Consider the following 27,159-nt stretch of genomic DNA (forward strand, 5'->3'; position numbering starts at 1 on the left):
CGTTTACCATAGACATGCATGTAAATATAGACCGTTACTATGCATTCTCCCTATTTACAATGCATATATTTGTGATTATAAGAAAAAGAGACAAGATTATGCACCTTCTATTTTTTACCGAAAGGAAATAAGTAAAAATGACTTGTAAATTTTCTCCTTCTTGGGAAATGAATACAGTTAATACTGACAATAAATATATTTTTATATGACAAATTTTCGAATTAGATAGCAGTAATTACGGCGGTGAGGAACTATATTATTGTGGTAAACGACTTACTGCAACTGAAAGAAATTACGATCTCTCTGTAGCGTCACCATTATTATTCCTTTGTTCCAGATACTTCCGCGTACATATCAGAGCAATATGGCCTATTACGATCACGCGGGCCAATTAACGCGATCTGACAGTTGTCCATCACTTTGCGCGTCGTTCTTGAATACTTATTGCACTCACGATAAAGTCCAAAGGGATAAACCTACGCGAATCGCGACGAAACGTTCGTCGTCTCGACCGACACTTGCAACGTTCGTTAGATGTATTGCGGTTTAGCGAAAATTTGAAATTTGTGGTGACAACTTAGTGACGATAAATTCTCGGGGTACATAACAAATTGTCGGTTGGTACCCTTCGCGACTTGTACGCGCTAAGTGCGCCCTCAACTTCTTTTATGTTTAGTTAGTTCGAAACCTAGTGCAGAAAAAGAGAGGTCGTCGCGTTCTAATGATATATAATCCCACCAATTGCGTAATCGGTACTAATCCCGCCCCCGCCTTCTTGTTGCCAATGAGCGAAATCTGTGTACGTAAGTTTATAGTTGAAGAACTATATTATTGTATTTTAAGTATCTTAATAAGCACCATCTCTTTTATATCGCGTTCTATGCATCTTTTCTACTATGTTTTGCAATCTATAATTTTTATAAATCTATGACTTTGCTCGTCTAGCGCCGCGAGGAATACCAACCGAGAAGTTGTCTACTTTTAAACTTTATTGTTGCAAAGTTGTCGGCATGAATTTCAATTTTCGGTTAACCGTGTAATAATAGACATCGCAAGTGTCTGGCGAAACGATAAACGTTTCTTCTCGTTAATTTGTTCGTCTCGAGCGCGTCGTAAGTGTAATAAGTATTGGGGAATTATGTGTAAAGTAACGAGAGCCGGATCGCGATAAATGTCATCGTGTATATGTACGTATCTTGAATCATAGTAATCGTAGTCGACAATTAATGAAAAACTATTATCGTGTCCTTGTAAAAATGGTGGCTGTATTATGTTAATAAAGAATAGCAAAATACATAGTTTGACGTACGAAGCGGGTCGCGGCGGAATAAAGGTAAGCTGTATTTTCAAGATATAAGTTAACCTTTCGCGCGAGCGATAAAAGCCACTCTAAATAAAGCGATGTGTGTATGGCGATCACATATACAGGCCGATATAGAATTCGGGAGGTGGGGCTGCAGCGTCGCGACGACGACGACGACGACGACGACGACGACGACGACGACGACGACGACGAACATATTCTATCAGTCTGATAGCTCTCGGCGGGATACCCGAAGGCGGGAGGTTAGAGCGGGCGGTTTGATATCTAATATCGCTCGTGCACCTTTATGTCGTCGGTATCGGTTTATGTTATCCGGGTAATCTTCGCTTCCCTCAACATCAAGCTAAACTTTCTGCACATAAGTGGTGTGTCGTACGATAAATAAAAAAAAAAAAAAAAAAAATAAAAAAAACAAAAAGGTAAAGTGAGTAGGCAATGAGTAGAGAATGAGAATTGTGTCTTTTATGAAAAACAAATATTAAGTAAAATAAAAAAGAAATTTCTATTAGAGCATTCAAAAATGAAAACTATAAGTTAAGACTTCAAGTCGGATAGAAGAAATAAATTCTAAGATCACATATGCGGCGTGAAATTTAGAATCCTTTTTTTTTTTTTTTTTTTTTTTTCTGCGAATGATTCCCAGCGTGCAGTTGTAGGGCTACCTGTGAAAGACGACGGGCTATTTAACATTCCGCCTCATTTCCCGCCGTTTCGCCTTCCCGACCCCGTCGCCACTACCATCGTCGTCCTCATCGTCGTCGTCGTCGTCGTCGTCGTCGTCGTCGTTCCAAGGAAACGTTCGCGCTCGATGCGAAAATTGCCTCGCCAAGAATTATTGACTATAAATTACTCGTCTCGCTACACCCTTAGTCTCCGCTCCATGCCGTTCCGGGCGCTCTCCACCGTTACTCATGCAAATGACGGCGGAGCCCGCGGGCTCCGAACGTAGCACTCGCCACTTACTTACCGTTACACGGAGATCTCTGGGAGACGAGCGAAGAGAAAGAAAGAGAGAGAGAGAGAGAGAGAGAGAGAGAGAGAGAGAGAGAGAGAGAGAGAGAGAGAGAGAGAGAGAGAGAGAGAGAGAAAGGCGTCAGGGTTCCCGATATCGGAAGGGATGGGGGGACGAAGCGCGAATTGCCGCGAATTTACATTTTATTGCGCGCGCTCGAGACAGACTGCCGGGGCTCTTTTCGCTCTTTCTCGGATCTTTATTCGTTTCCTATTTACTACTACGTTGCCGACAACATATACGCGTATCCGCCGACATGTATTCTTATTCGAATCGCGCGAAAACGGCCCTCGATCTTGAAGACGTCGATTAATGGATATAATGAACGAGGAAGGGCAAGCAATTATTCCTAGTCATATTTTCCGTAATCTTCCTACAAAAGAAACATTCCAATATTTTTTTTTCGCGTCAGCCATCATTTTTCGTAAGAGAAATAAAATGATTGTCGGAATATCTTTTTTTTGTTTTTTTTTTTTTGTTTTTTAGAAATGCGGTGAATAAATAGCCGGGAAAAATAAATAAATTTCAATCCATTGTTCCCTTTATGGCGAGAAAAGAAGGCGCACGTCGCGTCACGTCGGATCGCGTCGCATCGCGGCTGGTCGGCGGCTATATGCGGTATACCCGAAGCTAAATTGAATTTTTTTCAATTCATTCCACTTCGCGCGCGGCCGAGACGCTGGTATAGTCAATGGGTATCTGTGCGCGACAGCCACACCTATTCGCAGTAAATTCTCATTATTTTTAAATTGGAAATGAGAAGTGTGCGCGAGAGACAGAGAAAGAAAGAGGGGAAGAGAAGGAAAGTGCGGTCGAGCACCTTCGTCGCGTCGGGCCACGTCGCAACGGGTTGCGCCATTGCATTATTCCACGCCGATGCCTATACCGGCGAAGGAAGAGATGCAGAAATTAATTTAATTACGAACTGGGGTGTCGATAGCAGTCACCGTTCCTTCCGGTTAAAGAGCGAGTAAAAAGGGCGAGGTTTTTGAGAGCTTTGACCTACGCGTTATTTTTTCTCTACGAAAATTTATTGAAAAAGCTCTCTTTCTGTTGTAATCTTCTCTTCTGTTCATTTCCTATGTTAATTATCTTGATTATTAAGATAGTAAATTTTGTAAAATTTTGTTGAGAAAACACGAGACATTGCTGATTAAAAAATTACTTATTTTATTGAAATTTTAACTTAAAGTTAAATAGCTCTCTATAAAATTAGATTAAACGATAAAGAAATTGACTCTACATGTATATTAAAAAGTTAAAGTTTATTGCAAACAAAAATAGAGTATACATGTATGTTGTATAAATACATGTGAGACAAAATAAACAATATTTATTTTGAAAAAAATAGGTCCAATGACCATGTCTTTCAAATAAAAAACGATTATACTCTGTTTGGTTTGAAAGTATAAGAAAAAAATACTTTAATGATATTTTTCGACTTCAAACTCATTTATTAAATTGGAGCCAAGATACAGTCTGTAGCCGAGGCAGTACTCTTACAATTATAAGATGATATCTAATATCGTATCTGTTGAAAAATAAAAATTCAACTAGATCATTAATAGTAGTATAAATCGAGAGTATTAGGTATTTCGTCGCACTTAAAAATATATACTTCTTTCGTTTATAATATTGAATTTAATAGCGCATTACACATAATATACTTACATAATTTGAAAATCATACGTAATTATATCGAAGTCTTTTTAAAGAATATAGATAATATTATAACTCTTTAAAAGGAACATGGTTCGTTTGTTGACAAAGTATCAGCTCTGAAGAATAGTTGTATGAAAAAAATGTCTCTCGTTTTTATACGTGCCTTGTCATTTTCATCTAATTAGTGACTAAAAAAATTATACATTAGTGTACAAAAACTAATTAAATATGTAGTAAAAGAGATATCTGTTACATTTCTATTTGTGAACATCTAAAAGGACTTTAAAATGTATACACATTCCGATTATCTCTGTCCAGCCCAACGATAATCTTTAGCGTCGTAGATTTTGTTTGAAATTAATTAATATCTGTGTGTATGTGTGTGTGTGTGTGTGTGTGTGTGTGTGTGTATATATATATATGTATGTGTGTAAGTGAGCTATATATTTATCTGATAATTTAGATATAACTGTACATTCTATAATTCTATAATTTTGTTGTACACTATTACTTATACGAGATATTATTTAATCAGCTAATAAGAAATAATAAAAGATAAATTTCTTTTTTATCTCAGCGGGAAACTTGATATAATAGGAATAAATATGGGCTAGAAAGAGTTAAAAATTTACTTTATATAGATAGTATTTTTCTGAGTTTCAAGACCGTGTAGCACATAAAAAAAATATAAGCAGTAGGCAAATAGATTAATTATATAGTCGAATATTTTCGATTTAGCCATATTATTCTCGAGGTTTTTTTTTTCTTTACATGTTATTATGATCTATATAAAGTAAATGATATATTATCAGCGAAAATTGTTTTCAAACATGACTAAATTCTTTGATAAATAATGAGAAATTGTCTCAATAAATATATAATCTTTTTTGTGCAACAAATTTTTCGAATATATTATGCAACATTTAAATAATAATATATATAATTTCTATCTTATTCCGTAACTATAACTCACACTAAACTACCTACTTTATTATTATAGCAGTAGACGATTTATTTTTACTGAAAGAACATGTTTCTCTCCTAATTTTTGTGTATCGACATTCGTAATTCGGGCATTAACAAATTTCCGCTTCTCTTAGAATACTTTATATTTTATTTTGAATGTATCTTATCTACCATTGAACTGCTTACATACTGAGTGTGTCGGGTATCCGAGAATTAATAATTCTAGACATAGGATAGTGAAACGTCTGTCAGAGTTAACAGTTTAGCTAAAACAGGATCGTAATTCAGAATCATATATAATCTGCGCACTCTCACAAACGTATTACAAATTCAGCATTAATATGGATTTCAACTACAGTTCGTACATCTCGACGAACGAGCTCGCGCTCTTTTGTACTAGTAATCGATAGTGAAGACATCCCGTGATAAAGAGTGTAATGGGACAACGGATTCTATACGTGTATTATATTGTCCAAGGAAAATTATATCATGAGCTCGAATTAATTCGGAAAATGCATTCTAATTAAACTTTTGCGGGCATATTAAGTATACGAGTGATTAGTACCATTAACATCGACTATACAATTATTGCTATGGAAGCAATACGACGATTCAGAGCCTCGATAAATTCAAATGAACTTATCGCGTATGTGTATATATTATATATTATAATGTAATATATATTATATATGTATATAGTATATATTACATTACGTATTATAATACAAATACATACAATCAAATATATATATGTATATTTTATATTGTCTTTAATTAATCTAAACTATATATATAGTGTTAAAATTACAGTAGTAGATTTCATTTTAATGTAATGCAAATTCATTTGAATTTATCATCGGCATTGAAATAGCGTAACTCATAATACATTGTTTATATAAACAGCTTTATAACGCAGAATCTGTTCTACGGTATCTATCTCTCTTTTTATATACATAGCACGTCTAGCGATACTACAATCGATAACAACTAATACATTCTTATCAGTGTGGCGAGTGCAGCAGTTATTGCAACCTGGACAACTCGCCATTCTGGATAAAATATATTTCATTGCATTCAACTTTTATCCAATACTTTTTTTCTCACCGAGAAATTAACTAAATTTATTGTCAATACATTCGGAATGATGTCACTGTGCCGTCTTGCCTACGTTCGTAACTTTCTTAAAAGTATGCATAAAATCGTTTCTATATCGAGCCTAACAAATCTCTCTCTCTCTCTCTCTCTCTCTCTTTTACACTTGATGAACTTTTAAGAATCGCATTGGTCACTTTTATTTTATTCCTTAACGTATATTTACGAAATACTCTACAATATCACGTACCGATAAATACTTAGATATAAGTTAGCTTACAATTTACACAATTATAAAATTTACATCGCGGAATAAGAATTATTAATCAATAACAATTCTTTTCTACAATATGTTTACTACACTGCAAATTTTAATTGCATTGTTAATATAATGTATGAGTAGTCAATTGCATATATATATATATATCTCATTGCAATTTTATATATATATATATCCATTCATCCTCTCTCATATATAACACATATATATAATATTAATCTAAGAACTCATGTATAATATATGTATATATTATTTTTAGACAATTTAAAACTAATGCGATTCTTAGCATTCATTCGATTCTATATATTCAAAAGTGCTTAAACTTTGCAACAATGTGACATTCATAAATACTTATTGGCAATTCTTTGCTGAAAAGCAAACAAGGCAAGGCGCCATTAAACAACGTTCACAGGACGTCCGAATGAATTAACGAGTGCCATCGGTTAAAAGGCGAATTATTACATAATTGCTTATATTGACTTGTATATACTCTCAATCATCTCTTTTAATAAGTACTTTATATTTTATATAAGTATAATTATATACGTGTACGTGTATCGTACATCCGCGCAAATTCATCACGACAAAACTTTTATCTCGCCGACGTCCCTCTTTTATTCACCCGTACGTAGAGATCTATAATTACACATTTGAGAAATCACCGCTATAATTATTCACTTTGAAATATAATTTTTCGCGCTTATCTTTTTCTCGTTACAGAATGTGCGTGTGTTCCGTATGCGTCGCACAGGTGATCGCATATGAGATGTACATATAATATCCCTCTCTTCGTGTAGATGTTTCTTGTGTGTGCGTGTGTGAGGATCGTAATACGCGTCTAACTTTTAGTTTTTTTTTTAATACGATAAAACTCATAGATGAGAAACGTGAACGCTAAATCATAATTAAAGAAACGTGTGACATTTCACCGGGCTCGGGCCAAATTACGTCCTCATAGTTGGTACCATTTCTTGTCTTTGTACTTGAGCATCAATCCGTGAGCGCTCGTCGAAAAGTTCTCAGCCTCCGACATCATGCGCGCGGTCCTTTCCTCGAGCTGCGATAGCTTCTCGCCACGTTCTACAACCATTTGATGTGCCATATTTACTTCTCCTGTTGCGCTAGAGACTCGCTCTCGGAGAGCCTCGTTTGGTCCTGGAATGTGTTTCGCCACTGTGCGTGACGCTCGACCGCTAGATTCGCCGACTGCAATTGTCGGTACAGACATTAATTTTGGATTTTATTCCTCTTTTTTTTTTTTTTTTTTTTTTTTTTTTTATTTAAACAAAATTTACGAAATATCCACTTACACAACTCCTCTCGGTCGAGGCTTCTCGAACCTCCACCGAATAAACCTTTAAAGAAACCTTCTTTAGGCGGTTCTGGCATATCATGACCAATAAACAAATCACCCATCATCTCCGTTAATTCAGCGCTAAAAAAATAAAAAATATAATTATTAATTATTAAATCAAATATTCAATTGTTCAATGTATATCAATATTAATATAATATATATATGAGACTGAAAAATAGTTATATTATAGTAAAATATAATATATGTGTAAAATAATACCAGAATTCACTCGAAACAGAGAACTTTTGAATTTCCATAGGTGAAGAAAGATATAAACCGTGGCCTCGATTGCTGAAGCAAAGCGTCTTTGCGATCCTGCAAAAAAATGCACAAACCAGCTTTACTGCAATGCGTTATTTCATAACGTATAGATTATATAAAAAATGGCAATATCAGGGTACAACTGTAAAGGAGTGTCGAGTGTGCGGTTTTATATACATAGCATAAAGCTCTGGTAGGTAATAAAAACCAGTTCGTAGATAGTTATTGAAAGTTTAAATCGCGTGAGAAACGCTTTCCTATGTGGAACTAATATAACATGTAATATACTTATAACATGTGAAGCTGATGGCAAAATTGTGGAATCGAAAAAAGATGATATGTTGCACGCAAGGCACATTGTGTGTTGTGTAAAGGTTTTACATATGGTGAGCTGTACTTCATAGATGACTTACTGATCGGTATCGCCATTAACAAAGAGTTGATGACCCCATATGCTCAACATGGGGTCTACAATGCCGTGTTTTGTAGTCTGAAAACTGTTAGAGATTATAGAGACAGGAGGAAAGTGAGCGCTCGACCATACACGGATTAATATAAGATTTATTAAGTTATTTTTTTTACGTTATTATAATTAGCATTAACCCTTAAAACACAGCTAACCCAATTATTTTCAAAAGTTAATATGTTCGCACGATATATTTTGTTTTCTGTATATGTATAGAAAAATTTGTAAGTGAAAAAGACGAGAAAATGATAAATGTTGTCCAAAAGTTCGTAGTGTAGTGCTAGATTTTGCTGAATAGAAATAGTAAATATATATATGATGGAATAAAAATATTTTCAAATGAATAGATTAGAACTTGCACAGATGAAGAATTGTCATAAAAAATCCAATTTCATATCGCGAGGTGAAATATTGTACAAAAGAACGTAATTAAATTGAAACGGAAAATATTTTCATGTTAAAATGTAGCGTAAATACTACTTAGCAAATTTGCATTTTCATTCGCTTCATTCGTTTCACAACACTGCATCATTCTCTGCAAATGTAGCATATATGCTTCAAGATAAAGAAGTGCAGTAGAAGTGCTCGTAGAAAATACTACAAATGAAGCATGCTTAAATTGTGTTAAGGGTTAACGAGTGCATTTATTGCAGAGAAAAGTCACATGCTAACGGTATTGTTAATTGCTATTAATTCATTTTTAATAGACAATCATATATATGTATAAAAGCAATATTTCTTAATATAAGTAACATTTATTGTTACTCTTTATTGATTTTAGATGATATTTCATAAATATAAGTTATTAACACACATATACATCGGTAAAAAAAAAAAGTACGTAAATTTTTAGAAATTTATATAGCTCCTAGACATTCGTCTACATATATATATATAATTTTTATTTGATACATAAAAAGATTTTCCAAAAGTGTGCCACATTATTTATTTCTAGAAATATTCGGTTGTATAGAATTAAACTTATTTTTTTTTAAATAATTTTTCTTACAAAAAATTATTTTATAAATCAATGAAATTTTATACAATACAACGACAATAATTGTAAATAGAAAACTTGATACATTTTAATAACTGCACACTTCTAGAAAAAAATTTTACACACGTAATTAGTATAGAATTTTGTAGAAAGTAATTCTAAAATATCGTAAATATAATAAATTGTAAAATATTCTTGAAGCGAGAATAAGTACCTGATTATAATATCTTTCCGTACGTCAGTCGCACGGTATATATCTGGTTTCGGTACTTTACCTAAATCTACTCGATGAATTTCAAATTTGCGTTGTTTATTCTACTGCGAATAAATATAAAATTTAAGCGACGATAAGAGAATAAGCAAGATTTTTATGATTTACCAATTTCATGCGTCGAAACATTAATAAAAAATCTAAAAAATAAATTACCGCTATATAAATAGAGCAGAAAAATTTTACAGATGCTTTAAAAATATAAATTTTAAAATTTTTTGCAGCAAAGCTTTTGCTTATAAATAATACATAATTTGTGACTTTCCAAAAAGTCTCTGATTTCTTTTTCTTTTTTACCTTTTAAAAGCTATCTCCTATTTTGTGTTTTCTAATAAAAAATTGTTACGCATATCATGTTTAAAAATATTATCATTTAATATGATATATCCATCTTTTAATCTTAATCTATCAATTGTAATTTCTCTGTAAAACATTAGCACTGTAAATAGAATTTTATTTAATTTTAAAAATTTATTGGCAATTAGAGAAAGATACATATAAAAAAATAATTTCTTCTAATATCTTTATCAACTCACAATTTTTTCATATATTCTTTTGCAATATTATAGTATTTTTAACTTAAGATTATAATAAAAATAATTTCCTACAAATTTAATTAATATCTTTTGAAAAAAGAATTGTTGTATGTTGCTTCAAATATTATATTTTAAATTATTGTATTTGAAAAAAATACGACAAATTATTACGAACTTTAATATTATTGGCGCATAGCTCCGTTAATTTATAATTAAATCATAAATAGAAATGTGAAAAACGTATGCTATATATTTTAATATATATATAATCATTTACAATTCTAAATTGTATAGTATACGTAAAATACTTTCAATACTCTTTATGTTTATATGTACTATTTAATATAGTACATTATAAGACTAAAAAAATGTAGAAACTTTTGCGATATTACAATAGCGTATAGTGCAACGCATCATGTGCAAATATTATCACTATATTGCCTTAATAGAGCTAAAGTAAAAAAAGTCAGAAAGAGAGATAGTTACTGTTCTTACCTCAAGTCTATAAGAGGTAGAAAATCAACGTCTATCAGCGGTCTAAGGCTAGGCAGACTGTACGTCGTGATGTGACCGTTGGAAACATAACATACCAGAGAGACATTATCTAGACAGAAATGTTTCGAAAATCAGGCTCCCCGCGACTGGGTATTTTTAAATAATCGCATGTGGCAAACATAATAATAAATCTAAATAATAATTATATTTCTATATACGCGTTACGTAAAGAAATATAAATTATTACCTTTCAGTGGTGTAACCTCTGCTTTAATTACGATATGAGTATCCGCCAGCTGTTGTCTATATACACAGTTTTGGGAGGGTAACGCCACAACTCTCGCTTGCTTTTCCGATGCAAGCACAACAAATTGTCTGTCTTCAAAATTATCCCCGCTGACTTGCGTATTCGCCGACGGTGACATTCGGCTATTTGTACATTTACCTTGACTCTCTTTAACAGAAATTCATTTTGTTAATGACATATATTACATACTACTACAAGAAGAGTCCTTTATGTAATATACATATGTCACACACACATTAATATATTATTATATATAATAATTATATATTGCACATAGGACTTTTTGAAAATAAACTTAACTATGTTTAGAAAATGATACATTGATATATTGCAACGTTTTCATATATTTTTCACATATGACACTTTTAATAAATTGGTAAAAGTTAGCACGTGACGTTATTGTGGTACAAACAAATCACTTTTTAATGAAATTGGGTAAAAATTGTTATTGTTACAATTTTTATACAACTACTTTAAACTAAAAGCGACAAAAAAATATAAATACGTTTCTACAAGCTACATTTCTACATTAATTTTTGTCCTCACGAATATATTTGATTATTAAAGAAAGTAAAGCGTACTATTGCGTTCCTTGCCATCCGTGTTTTCGTCTTTCCAAGACTCGAATAAATATGGAATCAGAGCGCCATTGCAATCTAAGAATGACATGGACAGGATACAACCCTTGAGTTTGAAAGTAGATCCATCTGCGCATAAGCAAGTCCATATTAAAATTCATGTTACATCTCGGGCAATTTTAAGCAATAAGATTGTACTATAATTTTTTTAAGAGAGATGATATAATGATATTATATATATTTTCTAAAACGAGAATATAATAAAAAAGTTTTGCTTACTACAAGTAGACACAACCACTGGATGAGCATGACGTTCGCCATGGGCAGGTGTATTGAATACAACAGTCGTTACAGATCCCAGAGACGTGCCAATCCATAAAGTTGGCATGCCATTTGTATCTTTAAAAAAACAATTAAATTACTGCAAATTTTCTCTGCGTTAAATTATTGAAAATAATTTATTTCGTATTAAATTATACAAATAATTTACTAGCAATGTAAAAAAAAAAAAGAAAAAAATTTAATGTAATTAATCCTTTAGTATTTGTAAATCAGTTTAGACAATGTCTCGTCGACGGAACGAGAATGAATAATACAATAATTCGATTCGTCAAACTATTGGCATTGATAAAGAATCGTAATATACATACAATATACATAGTATATGCAAAAAACATAGACATAAAATAAATATAAAATAAAAAGTAATTCCTCGAATTTTAAAAATTAAATTTTTATTATATAAAAATTATTAAACTGATTTACGTACCGGTTTTTTTCGTATAAGAATCCGCAAATGTAAGGCAGCTTATGGTTTCTGTGGTAATATTTTCGAGGGACGACATACTCGAGCTCCTTGATCGTTGAAAGGAACCGTCGAATTTGTCTACCCGACCAGCGATCCCAAAAGAAAATTATCGATTATTTATAGAATAAAAATATTCCATTTTTTTTTGAGCTACTAAAAAGCATGCACAATAACTATTGAAATTATTTTCGACATGTTTACATCATCTTTACGTAGTGTATATCGTAAGTGTAACTAGCGGAATTAGAACACTTATTAGAGAGACAGAGCGCAGCTTCAAGAGGACAGTAATAATAATGATCGTGACGATGAGAAATGTTCATTATGACGACGATGACGATGATGACGATGACAATAATAATAATAATAACAGCGACAGCAACAACAACAACTATCACGATTAGTGTCTTTCGACTGCATTTCACATATTGATTATCCTTCGCAGACTTTAGACTCATCAGGTCTAGATCAAATCAGTGAATATATCAAGTCAATTGTAAATTACACAAACACATACATACAGAGACGCACACAGGTTCACACGTACGTACGTACGCACACACGCATGTGTACTATCGTATTCAGTTAGCGTAGAATTATATTAGAGTATAGAGAGAATATTCGTTTGCAGACTCATTAAAATCTCATGTAAGTAAGCTAAATAGACGAGCGGCACGACGAAGAATTACTCTTGCATGCACGCGTAAAGTATTTGGGCGAGATCTTCGGGTTTTATGTGGTGACGAAAATATCATCACAACATAAAAATCGATCGTGCGATTCTCCGTAATACAAACACAAGTTAGGCCAAACCAATGCATTTTGTGTAAGCTTGGTATAATTTAAAGATAAAATTTGTAAGATGCTTTATGTATATATGTATATATATTTTCAACCATAAGCAGATTTTGCAAAAGTAACACTTGGAATACACAATCGAATGTACGTTAAACAATATGTCATTTTCTAAACATAATTCTGTCAGCACAGTATATTATTTAATGTCATATAGTATAAAATTGAAATTGGAATATTTCGTAAATTTATTCTATCCTATACATTTTTTTTTTTTTAAATAATGTACGCGTTTGAAATAAAATATTTGAGATATAGAGATACGAAATAAATCGAGTCTATTTATAAGAAAAAGTTTTCAGATTTTTCACATATGACACTTTTAATAAATTGATAAAAGTTAATACGTGACGCTATTGTGGCACAAACAAATTACTTTATTTTAACGGAGTTGCGCAAAAATTGTTATTGTTACAATTTTCATACAAACAACACGATAAAAGATAGCGTTAATATACAACAAACAAATAATTTTACATATGCGGAGAGAAAACGATGAACTTTAAAGATATAAAAGATGTGTATTTTTTGTTCAAGTCTATAAGATGTTGACACATCATAATATTTGGTTCCTCCAACATTTTTGCACATTTAGCTTGTAAAGTCCGTCTTATTATATCGGTATATTCACAGAGAGTGCGTCTTAGATTGTGCATCGAGCTGGGTAGTTATTTGAGATGCAACGTTATAGATCACATCTATAAAAGAAGCAGAAATTAAAAGTTTGCCACATAGGCGAAAACGAAAAGAGTAGGAAAGAGTATCTCTTTTCGAGGTGCAGTGTGACAACTAGAGATCACGCAGTCCAGACGGATGTGCCATTTTTGTGTTTATTTAGAAAAGATCCACTAAAGAGCATGTACAAGTTAGAAAGAAAGAGATGCATCGTAATGTGAGAGAGAAGTCACTATCGAAGTCACTTTCACAATCAGATCAGTAAAGACCAGACAGTATCTATTGATTCTAGACAATAGAAAAACGTATGCCGTGCTGCAAGGATCTCGAGAACAACGTTGCTTACGATTTTAAAAATTATAAAAAAAGAAAAATTGCTGTTCAAGGTCAGTTTTAAAATTACTCTAGAAAAAAATTGATTTTATAAAGTAAATGCGAAGAAAAATATTAATATTACATTGGAAAAAAACTAGATATGTATATAATATCAAACAATTACAAAATCAATTTTCTGATATATATATATATATATATATATATATATCAGAAAATTGATTTTGTAATTGTTTGATATTATATACATATACGATTTAAGATGGGTATAGCAACGTTACGCGAAAGATCCGGCACTTTCCACGCTTAAAAGATTTGATCCGAGAAGACTCGTTCTATTCATAGAAAATCAAACTATAAAATTAAGCGATCAGAGAAGAATAGCTTTTCCATTCGGTGTCACAGAGAGAAAGAGAGTAATATATCGGTGGTCTACGTAGTCCACATACATAAATAATTAAAATTACAATTAGCTGTCGACACAATACTACCAAAGCTGCTATACTGTCTGGTGTTGGTGAGGATATTCTGGTAGTTCAAAGACGCTTGAGGGACGGCTGAGGAGCAACTTCTCATCTCCGTGCTACGCTGAGCGTAGAATAGCGAGACTGTCGGAAAAGCGGCGGCAGCGCCCGAGGCGGAATCCACCTCGAAGTGGCTGGTAGTGGTGCTCAGACACTTCTGGAGCTTCCTTATACCCTGGGCGCGCGGGTGACGTTGATCTAACGTGACACCCTTGCGAGACACTTGCATATTAATTTCCTCGTCGGTACCGCTAATCGCGCCGGCGGCGGCATTACGAGTACCCGAGCGAATTATGCAAGCACCAGCATTAGAACTTGCACCACCGTCACTATTGTAGGCGCCGTTGCTGCCACCCCCACCGCCGCCGCTGCCGCTGCCGGTGCTACAACCATCACTATTATCACCATTGTCACCCCTCTCACCACCAACACCCACTGTACTTCTTCCTGTCACCGGCAATACGCACATCCCGTTCATCTACAAATCAGTGACAAGTCAAATGTGGAGGAAGTGTACGACTTGGTCGTTGCTTTCGTTTGTAAAGCAAAAAATGTGTGCGGATTGGACTTTTTATATGGAAATGAGCGCGGACTATTAAGCTTTTATCAAAAAATGAGAAAACGGAAATGTATGATAAATTAATTTCCATTCAAATTAATTTTATTTTCATTTTTGTCGAGTAAACTATTTTATCGTTTATTCGCGTTTTCTAAAGAAAACTTTTTTTTTTTTCTTATTATGATATTGATTAATTAAGAACGGAAATATATATACAAAATAGAAATACTAAAATACTCATCATATAAACGTAATAAAAATATGAAAAACATCAAACAAAATATTAAACGAAATAGCAGAGTCGTATGTGTGTGTGTGTGTGTGTGTGTGTGCGCGTATGTGTGTGTGTTATAACATAACAGTATTCAAAAATATTAAAGTCATAAATACATTTTAATTATCTAAACATATTTATAAATTTTTCTTACGTAAAGTTATATATATATGATTGCCCACCCTAAAATCGAAGACTCCGTTAAATGTAATAATGAAACTGAATAGCTGGTGAGATAAGAAATGGTCAATAATTATTATTTTTTTTTTTTTTTAGAGAATTGTCTTATAATATTCACAAACAACTATTATTCTTTATTAAATGATACATGTATGGGAAAGCATTTTAATAAAGAAACTTTATTTGTTTTTTCATTAAAACGCTCTTGTAGTTGGAATTCACGATAACATATTGGAGGCATTCTTCTCACATTGTTTCGATAACAATAACAAATCTTCTTGAGAGGATCGATCCTACTTAAAAAAACAATTCGTCAGAATCAATCGAAATAGCATAATGAAAGTTTGCGTCAGAATAGATGTTTGTGTAAAACTAACGTCTATTTTCATTAGACGGAAAATCAGGAGATTAAGCTTTTTCTTTGCCATCTCATGATTCATGACTATGTGTTTTGTCGCGTCGGTACGAAATGACTAACGTCCCTCGACAGATAAAGATCCCTAAAGACAGATCGAAAACACTTTGATTCATTCGACAGGGAACTTTGCCTCGACTATTGAAAAGACGATTTTTCGAAGAAATTTGTATGTGAAATAATATTTGTTATCATTGTTGTTGTCTGCACTGGGGGGAAGATCTCGTTGAGAGAAAAAATGATAAACGCCTGCTCGTGTATGCACATCTTGTTGCTCGCTATGTGGAATATCAGAATATTATGCAGAGTCCTCTATAGTAGTCAGTCAATGTCGAGATAGAAATTTGAAAGAGTTAGACTTATAAAGTGTCCTGTCAGCAGCGTTTATATAATTTCACGCCTTAATCTAATCAATAAAAGAAAATGTCTTGTTGTCATTGATGATGCCACGATCATCAGTGTTGTTATTATTATTACTATTGCTATTTGCGTGCAAACCATCGAAAAAATTTCCAAAAGCTTTGAAAGCAATGTTGTACCGAGAGAAAGGTGTCTGTGAATAATATATTCGTTAGTAAGGAACGTAAGAAGAGAAAAATCATAATTCTACATGTAGATTTGAAGATAAGTGGAAGTCGATGTCAATCGTATTCGAGAAATATGTTAATAGTCTACGAATAGAATCCGATTTTTGGATTATTGTGATCAAGCTACATAGATAGGATGATAAAAACACTGCCTAATAATTTGTAACGTGTAATATCATACATCTTGACTGAGATCTTGATGTCAAGGTGTGTACTTTTCTCTCGGTGATAAGACAACTGTCAAAATATGAAAAACCTTGTTTTTACCTGAATCGAGCTTGCTGTCGGGGAAGACCGCAAAATTGATTTGAACCTGAAAAAGTGTTAAAGTAGAATCTTCAAATTCGTATTGTACAGTGTAAAATGTAGATAGAGGACTTGGCGCCGGTACAAACAGGGTCGTGTTATTTCCTGTTGATATTCCCGCGAGAGGAGGGGTATTTCCCACATTTTGCGAGCATAAGAACAATGTTTACAAGGAATAAATGTAGCCATAAGATTTGGAAGTTGACACAAATGGATACCAAGACCAAACGGGAGACGATGCACTTTTCAAATATTTACTACGCATTCCAGGTATATTGGTAACCTAGGGGTGGAAATAACTAGAAAAATCTTAATTATGTACGGTGACTCCCGACCTATTGACCTATCGAACTCATCAATACGAATGAATTGCATACTAAAGACGATTCAGCACGATATGCTTTATGAAAAGACAATCGATGCAGTTTAGTGAAGCGTTGACATTCTTTAAAATGTATTTTTCTGAAAATAGTATTACAAACATTATATTTGCAGATGTAAATTAACATATATCCTAACAGAGATATTTACATCCGACAAATTTTTATTTGTGTACTTTACAGCGTAATTTACATCTCGCAACCTGTCTCGATAATCTTATTATACTTTTAGTATTGTTTTCACACAGTAAGAACTTGCAGTATTACATCAAATTACTCATTTTATCATTTAAATTTCTAACTTACGCACAAGGCATTTTCTGATCAAAATCAGGAATGCATTTTAAAGAATTATCATTTTCGACGTACATTGCGTTGTATCCTCTAGCAGGAATATTGTCTGCACTCTTCTATTAATTATAAGGCCTTTTCTTCATAACCGAAGAAACGTCGACACACTTCGGACGAGCCTAATCATAATAATCGATGAAATTATTGACTGACCATTATATTAGACTCTACATCTCTCTCTTGCGTGACCAAATTTCACAGCACAGTCTCTCTTATTCCACATAACTATAAATATTTATTTTACAAGAAAAATATACGCCAATCAATTAATTTGAATTTTAAAAACGATAGTATCTATTCAAGCTTCTATTATCAAATTGTTGCAAAAATCTTGTTATAAGAGCCAAGTTATTTATTACTATCATCTTTAATTAATTGAAAACGGAAAGAAATTATGTGTTAGAAATTAAATAAATATAATTTAAAAGATATATATGAAAATGTATAATAACTTTATACAAGTAATTTTCATTGCACGTATTAAAATACGTAACACATGCTCTTTAAAAGCATAATAAACACGAAATAAATTGCTACCGTTTATTTTCTTTTTAATAATATATAAGTATCTATCAACAATATTTAGATTGCATTATAATAGCACTGCTATTTCATCAATATGCATTTATATTCGACATGCAATAAGAAAAGACTTATAATGAATAACTAGGAACTTGCGAGCTATTTTATTCCAAATTATGTATATGCGAATATTTAGATTTATGTGATCTATTATGTGTCAAAAAATTTGAAAACTATTAGTATTAATTATTTAATACTCGTCTGTTCGTATAAGACATATCTTGTTAGTAATGTGTAGAGCTATTAAGAGTTACCACCACGATTTTCTTGCAAGAGTACATGTGTGTTAGAAGCTATTATTATTATTTAAATATTGATTATTGTTAATTAAATACTGATTCTTAAATATTAACTGTTTCACATAAACCTTTGATGATGACATATGTTATAATGAAAGCCAATATTGGGTAAGAAAATGAAAATTGTATTTTTCACAAAATTAACGATCAAATTGAAATATTTTATTTTTTTCCATAGTAATATACAAATTAATAGTAAGAAATTTTTAATTGAAATGTGGAGAGAAAATATATTTATTCTATTATAGGGAAAGTTTAATATCTTTGCTTTAAAATTAAATGAATATAGAGTATATATAAGTCTAAAATATGCATAATGAAATATTAAATAATCGACAATTGAATGATCTATTTCTCAATTTATAATCTATAATTTATTGCAATTTACCCAATCTTGGCAACGATGCAATTAATATGAGTTGTGTTAACGTTTCCTCTGGAAATAATCATGAACGCATCTAAGAGCATCCTAGGCTTTGTATTAAAAAAAAAGAGGCAGAAGCACGTCCAGGACCAGCCGAGCTCTCTCTATGGTTAGTCTACACCCACCACATGTTCTCAATCACAGATACAAATGCAATTCCATTGTTAATCGCACGTTTCCCGATCGAGGAAGATTTCGATCGTTAGTAAGATTAATTACACGCACACATTCACATTTAACGTGAAAATCTAACGAAGTAATATATCTCTAAGGACACACGGACGACACAAAACGCTTTTCTACGTTAGATATAAACACTTACTGAATCTTCTTATAAGATTGCAGGTGAATGATTCGGAGGTAGCGTTCTCTTCGCATCTTAGGTCACAAACGGTCGTCTCGTTCTTGGAAAATTTCAGATTCGGCACCGAAAGTAAGCGGCCTTCTCTCTTTGCCTGTTTGATCTTGGCAATACGTTTCAATCGCGGTGGTTTTAGGTCGTGTTCGGGCAAAGATAAATTCATCGGTCTCACTACTTCGGTTTTTACGCCGATATTACCGTCGTTTATTATCATTTTCTCGTTCTCGTTTTCACTCGTAGGGCTTCTAGCCTCTTGGATTTCTCGCTTCCTGTCATCGATCTGAGGACTCTCGCCTCCCGGAGATTGATTCTCCGGTGACAAAGAGGATTCAGAGTCGACACTTTCGACCGGTGACAGCGAACGACTCGTGCAGGCCGTTTCGTCGATATTGCAGTAAAATGTGGAAGACTTTTGACTGCCAGTATCGCCGCTTGTCTGCTGGCATTGGGGTACTTGCATGAGCCCCGATGACGAGCTCTTTCGGAAACATAAAGACGTACATTGTAAACGTAAAACGACATTAGATTCCAGAAGAGAAGCAAAAATGTGCTGTTATTTGTTAAATGTGCAGAAATTGCATTACAAAAAGCAATTTCCGGTATAAGCACACAAAATTAACCACACGAAAAATATTTTTTTATAATCAAATAATTTATCATACAATGTAGGAAAATTTAAATATTTTCTTCATAAAATTACGAATTTAAAAGGAGAAAGAACCATTGCTCTTATGTTGTATTGTATTTGTACTTGTACTCGTATGAACATGTATATACGTATATGCATATACATATGAATAATGCAGAGATATAAAAATGCAATGGCTGCGCTACAAACTATCTTGGGTACGTACTATTAAAATGCTATATACAATAGTTAAAATATTTCGCGAAAATATAAACTGGTAACAATAAAAAAATTAAAAAAACTGTGATTTTTAGTTAGTTATACAAAAAACGATAATTAAAGCACGTATTAAAAAGCATACAAGTACCCCATTCTGAGAAGACACCAAAGATGGTGTAAAAGTATTTTTGATCTTCAGATCAACCTTGCTCAGTTGTCTCTTGAGACTAAATCCCTTCCAACCTTGACTTTTTTGACACTCGTCGTCGTTCCCTGCTTTATTGTGTTCGTTCGTGGATTCCTCCCCACTCGATTTATCGCTATTGTTTCCAGTCTGACTTTCATTTGGAAGACATACTTGTTGAGTCGAATCTGCTATCCTTGTAACTACTGGCTCGGATTCCATCACGGATTCTCGTTGATTCTGATGAATTTAAGATGTTGGGCTTTGCATAATCAATCAGTTTGTAGGTAAAGAGATTTTGCATACATACGTACATACACATATATATATATATATATATATATATATATATATTTATATATATATATATGGAAAAAAATTATATATATATATATAATATAGAACCTAATTCTAAAAAAATTTATATTTAAAAAAATATTATTAAATTATTTTCGCGTTCATGTTCCGTAAGTGTCCACTAATAGTGGTGTAGACTAATCCCTTATTATCGTGCTGTTATATGATCTGCCGTGTCTGTAAACGCGTGAAACATGCCTAAGAACAAGCGCATGTCAAATTCAAATTGAAAGCTATCGCAAACATATGGTCACTTGTCACTTTCCAAGCTTGTGAAAATTTTATATCGAAGAGTGCAGACAGGACAATAATTGTATATATATATTTTTTTTCTCTTTTACACGAATAAATCTGTCTGCCAAAATGCCTAAGATGCTCATAGAAACGTAGGCCTTGTATTTATAATCGCTAGTAAATAGAATATCATAATATATCTTCTACAAATTAACATTATACATTAGTCAAACTTATTTCTTTTTTTATTATTTAATTGTTCGTAACATTAAATAAATTTTATAAGTATATATATATATATATATATATATATATGGAGTGTTTCAAAATTTCAATATTTTTAGACTATTGAATCTTATCGAGAAAGAGAGATAAAAACATAAAGAGAGAGAGAGAGAGAGAGAGAGAGAGAGAGAGAGAGAGAGAGATCAAATTCAAGAAATACTGCATACCATTATCATCATATGATTTGTCTAATAAATGATTTATATAAACGGAAAGAAATACGATTAGTCGCTGATATTTTTACGTATAACTTGTAATTCTTGGAAAGTATCTACAGTTTTCTCGATAAAAGAATATCAAATGAGATCAGAAATATTGATTCTTGACGATACTAGAAATCTCTGAAAAATAATTTATGAAGAATATATAATACAACATCAGCTTATACGTATAACTGAGTTGATGTACACATTTCATATCTGTGTGCAAAGTCAAGTTATAAATCTTATCTACATGTTCGCGTATAAAATAAGCAAAAATATATTCAACAAAATTACATCGATAATATATGTACTAACATTTACATTTACTAAGCATGCGAATATGTAAATATTGCTGGAAGATAATTGGATACTGGCTTTATAAAATAGCTCTGTGAAAGAATAGTTATACCATTTCTGATAATATAATTTCCGTTCAACTTGCTTTAAAGTATAAATGAAAAGTTAGAGATGATCTTAAACAATGCATGTATGCATTACATCAGTAAGATGACAGTACTAGGCGCTGATAAAGGTAGAACAAGCATGTAGAGACACGTGTTAGAAAAATATTACATGTCAAATATATTGTAAGTTTGCACAAATTTACTTTTACAACCAAGGCGGGGGATTAAATTATAATCTTTAACAATATTCACAAAATTCTGGGCCGTAAAGAATAAAACGTACAATAATTTAGTTTGACTTAAGGTTTGAACTTGAAATGTAATAAAAATATATATCAAATCTGTGTCAAAGCTTCTAGAAAACACTTTCAATATTAAAACTTTCAATCAATCAAATGTTATTCCTAATCACGAAAACATTACCAAATATTCTATTTTACTCGTAACACATTCGTAGTGTATGGATATATCTTTAATCACCTGCTAGATATCTCATCAATAATTGAGCAATGCTGACATTTACTGATGTGATGTATATACGTAGCTGAAACATGTTATGATTAGCATTAAATAAACACGTTTTGTTTTTATGCTAATAAACATAGTACTGTACATACATTAAGAATATACTCTTCTTTGTAAAAATATTGTCATATATTATCTACAGTGACAAGTTTCTGATTTCTAACACATAGAAAGCACTACATCAATTAAATATTACGTTCAAATAAATGTTGTTTACGTCGGTTTAAATTTATTAACATAATGTAATGAATGCCAACTATCACAATCAAATTATGTGTAAATACAAATAAAACGCCAGTGTAAACACATTTAATGATAAGATTTCATCTTTAACTTTTCCTTAATGATATTTTCAAGCATGATTTCTCAAATACTTGATAGATGATCTCAAATTTGAGATTCAACACATATCTGAAAATTCTCCATCTTATATAATACGTCGTGTATAAATATACAAAAATTAACACTGCAAATGTTTGATGTATGACTTGTGTTGCATATTGATTTTTTCATGCATTATTGTGTATATTAATGTCTAATGACATACGTTATATGATAAAAAGATTTATGAATAACATTGTAAATTTATCACACTAATATAATATATATAATATATATATATATATATATATATATATATATATATATATGTGTGTGTGTGTGTGTTTGTACATACATATATCCATCCATCTTTTAAAAAGTAGTATCAGTCTTCAAAGTAAATTAATACTAATTGTAAGTTATGTAATGTCAACATTGTTAATAACACACATCATATTAATTTAATTTGATTTTGCTTCTTACATTTACATATGTTTATATCAAATCTATGCACATGCACAGATCCCATCAAATGTTTATGTGAGAACGGTTGTCATGTATTACGTAATTAATGCGTTTCTTAATCCTGTTTTTCTATTGTTTTTACTTCTTTTCATTCGTCCATCAGTTACTATATTCAACATTTTATCATCTAATTATAAATTTAATGATAAAAACTGAAATTGAATGTTTTACTATTAATATTGCTCTACCTACTCAAATAATATATAAATAAAGACTAATACTTTCTCTTAACAGAACAACATTACACAATACAAAAAACTGTAACAAATTTCCCAACAGAAATATATTTGGTCTTACTTGCTTCAATGGTAGACACATAGTTAGCTAAACATTAAATACAAAATATATATATAAATGTAACGAAAAAAATTTTTATAAAATCGCGTAAAAAAGATAAAAATAATTGTAATTATAACATTAATTGTATATACACTTCTTATAATCGATTTTTAATTGAAGCATAAAACTAATAGTATTTTTTGTAATAAAATAATATACGTTTTTTTTTACTATTTCATTGCATCTAATATTTTAGATATATGTATATATATATATATATATATATATATATATATATATATATATATATATATATATATATACTAACTTAGATTTTCTTAAATATACTTAACGTCTTGTTATAAAAATAATTTGTCCAGAAATTAAAAAAGCCATATTAATATAATTTATAAAACAATTTTTAGCACGTGGAAAATGACAAGCTTGACCAATAGTTGCCGATATAAAATCATTCTTTTTGATATATAACAAAAAAATATTTACAATAGATTTTTTCAAATATATTCATTAAATTTTAGAAGCTAGAAGATTGCGTTCTGTTTGAATCATTTAGTAAGAAAAAATAATTTTTAATCCATTAAATAAAATACGTTAGAAATACAGATTATTCTTTCTGAGATACAACAGCTCGAATTCTAATAGATATATTTAAAATAAATAGCACATATGTAATTGTCCTTTTTTTATAATATTATTGTTTAATATATTATTTGATAAAAAATTGCTAAAAAGCAAAAAATCTTGAATATTTTTGTTATTATAATATATTAAAAAAAAAATAAAGTTTAGCATGTAATAAATAAATTAAAAATATGTAGGAAAAGAATATTATTGCATCTAAAAATTTTTTTCCTAGACATAGAATGCAATAATCATTTACACATAATTGTAGCTTGAATACAAACGTAATTTAATTATCTTATTGCAAAATAATATCTTCTTACTATACAAATTTAAATGCAAACTCTATGTAAAGTTTAAGCTACATCTAAATTATTAAGAATAATGTTAATAATATAATAATAAAAGCTCTAAAAATTTAATAATTTAAAAATTAAAAACCTAAAATATATATATATAAAAATTAATTAATATATACACTGAGAAGTATTTGATTAATAATAACATGTCTTAAAGTGTTATTTATATTAAAATTTGACGGAATATGTTTGTTATATTTTTTATTTGTTAGTTGGTCGCGTAAAAAATAATTTCTGATTACTTATTAAAGAATAATTGTTTGTTATGTTTATTAGATCTTGTTAAAATATCAGACATTTCTATTCGTGGTTGAAACATTTTTGAGTGTAAAAGAGACCATTACCCTTTTGATTAAAAAATAGATCATTGTCCGCTATATAGGGAGAGAATGGATACTTTACCTTCTTGCCAACATTTATTTTGCTTTATGATATATTTAAAAAATTTTTTAAGAGCGATGAGATTATGTTTTTAGTAAATTATACTACGACATATAAAATATAGGAAAGATCCTCAAATTACAGAAAGATTCCTCAAGCAATGTTTAGGCTAGTAAATTAGAAAAAAAAATCTTTAGGTCATTACTTTCTATTATGTTAAGAAAAAAATGTGCTATGGGCTGCATTGTGCAATTAAATAAGATTTTAGGTATTTCTTATGCACGCCCACGTTTAAGTGTATGAACGTGCACGTGTGCGTGTTACGAGGTTTTTTTCTAAATTATCGAATCGCTAATTTATATTTAAAAAATTGAAAAAAATATATATTTCATTGATCATAAAACTTTAAACTATGATATTTTTTGTATTAATACGATTGTTTCGCATAACCGTAGTAATTAAACTATATTGCAAATATTTTATAATCACACATGCAGTGAAGAATAATGTTGGCATTTAGAGAAAGCAGAATGCAAGACGCCCAAGATGTAAAAATTCTAAAAGGTTTTTGTAAACAAGATCGAGGAGTAGGGACTGGGGAACTCGAAATATAAATAGTTTCAATAGAAGAAGTACATTTTACCTGGTCTGTACTCGGACTTCGGGCCTTGTCTTCATTTTCTCGTCTTAAGTCATCTTGCCGTTTGGGACTCCGTAAGACGCGTTGATAAGGATCAGAACCACCTCCAATATCACTGGTATTCAATACAATTAAAGAAATCTTCTGCACGATGTCCACTATCACTAACCCTGACTCGTTTCCATAGGCCAATCTACACATAAACATAAAAATATTCTATTCTATTATCTCTCTATAATATACAAACATATACACCTTTTTGCGAATAAAATATTATAAAATTTTATTAGAGTTTATAAAAATATATTTCTAAAAAAAAATTTATATAAATTTATATCAAAATATTATATAAAATAAAAAATTATATATTTTATATAAATTTATAAAATTTATATAAAAATTTATATTTTAATAATATTCGCGTACGAGCGCGGTAATATCAATCCGATTGTATATTATTAATTTTCACTTGCACATAACAATTATTTAATATAATCTCTGAATATTATATATTATTGTATATATTATATATATAGTGTATACTCACAGGCCATATGAAGAATTTAAGCTAAGAGCAGTTATATTTTCCGGTTGTTCTCCAATGGGTGCCGTTGTCAAACAAATCAATGTTGCTTGAAAACCGGCCGCTCTCTTTTGTAGCCCCGTTTTAATCTTGAGCGGATGATTAAACTCTGTATTCTTCGATTCCACATTTCCCACGGTGTTTGCCGGAGATTCACGATCCGGCGAATTATCCCCTTCTTTTGTTGGGTCCACTGATAAGCATATCTCCAAAGTCTGTAATCAGAAAAAAAGAACATGTCTTTTTTTCCAAGAGAGTAAGTAATAAAATCGAGGTATGAAGAGAGCACGTTTTATTTAGTAAATCTTTAACAAAGTAATTTGAAATGAAATAAGAGAAAAATATGAGATACATTGCCATTCGCTACTTTATTATAATTGTTTAATTCTAATTGTAAGTTTAATAACAGATAGATTAAAGTAATGTTTCAATAAGAGCAAGAACAATAACTTACCACTACTTCAGACATACTCTCGACCTTTTTAAATTTAAACAACACAACGTGTTTGCCGCTTCCCGCAATAGCTAATTTTCGACTTTCAGGACAAAGGAAGATAAGTTGAATCGCTAACGGGTCTTCCTCGGAGTCTATACTACGCGTTCTAGTCTTTTCGAAAAGTTTCGCCGTCTTTAGTTTGTAAAGAACTTGTAACGTTCCCGCTGAAGCGTCCCAGAACTTTATACTCCCATCGGCATGCCTATGAACAGACACACATACATACGCATATTTATAGTTATAGAAATTTAAGGAATTTATCGATTATCAGCCAACTAGTGGTAGACGGTGACTTATACATATATGTATGATAACTGATATAGCGAGTAAGATGTATATATTTTAACGAAACTATGTATGTTATCATTATGATGAAA

At 31.3% G+C, this 27,159-nt stretch overlaps 1 protein-coding gene across 8 annotated transcripts in view; it reads right to left on the reverse strand.

Moving 5' to 3' along the window:
- Positions 1–3,759: 3,759 nt before the first annotated feature.
- The window catches only part of Tomosyn (syntaxin-binding protein tomosyn), a 35,978-nt gene continuing 12,578 nt past the window's right edge, over positions 3,760–27,159 (reverse strand). For 2 of the 8 annotated variants that reach the window (XM_072899051.1, XM_072899056.1), the window contains 14 exons: positions 26,741–26,984; positions 26,251–26,501; positions 25,707–25,896; positions 20,513–20,788; positions 19,477–19,995; positions 12,374–12,497; positions 11,884–12,003; positions 11,608–11,733; positions 10,967–11,173; positions 10,720–10,828; positions 8,368–8,451; positions 7,913–8,008; positions 7,647–7,771; positions 3,760–7,542 (listed from right to left, as the gene is read on the reverse strand). In XM_072899051.1, coding sequence (XP_072755152.1) covers positions 7,289–7,542; positions 7,647–7,771; positions 7,913–8,008; positions 8,368–8,451; positions 10,720–10,828; positions 10,967–11,173; positions 11,608–11,733; positions 11,884–12,003; positions 12,374–12,497; positions 19,477–19,995; positions 20,513–20,788; positions 25,707–25,896; positions 26,251–26,501; positions 26,741–26,984 — 2,725 coding nt within the window. In that variant the 3' untranslated portion in view covers positions 3,760–7,288. Of the gene's footprint in view, positions 7,543–7,646; positions 7,772–7,912; positions 8,009–8,367; positions 8,452–10,719; positions 10,829–10,966; positions 11,174–11,607; positions 11,734–11,883; positions 12,004–12,373; positions 12,498–14,742; positions 15,278–17,081; positions 17,128–19,476; positions 19,996–20,512; positions 20,789–23,699; positions 23,727–25,706; positions 25,897–26,250; positions 26,502–26,740; positions 26,985–27,159 lie in introns of all 8 variants that reach the window. The other 6 variants (XM_072899052.1, XM_072899057.1, XM_072899055.1 and 3 more) reach the window with 6 other exon arrangements.

Source organism: Anoplolepis gracilipes, chromosome 9 (assembly GCF_047496725.1).
Source record: "Anoplolepis gracilipes chromosome 9, ASM4749672v1, whole genome shotgun sequence".
Taxonomy (NCBI): domain Eukaryota; kingdom Metazoa; phylum Arthropoda; class Insecta; order Hymenoptera; family Formicidae; genus Anoplolepis; species Anoplolepis gracilipes.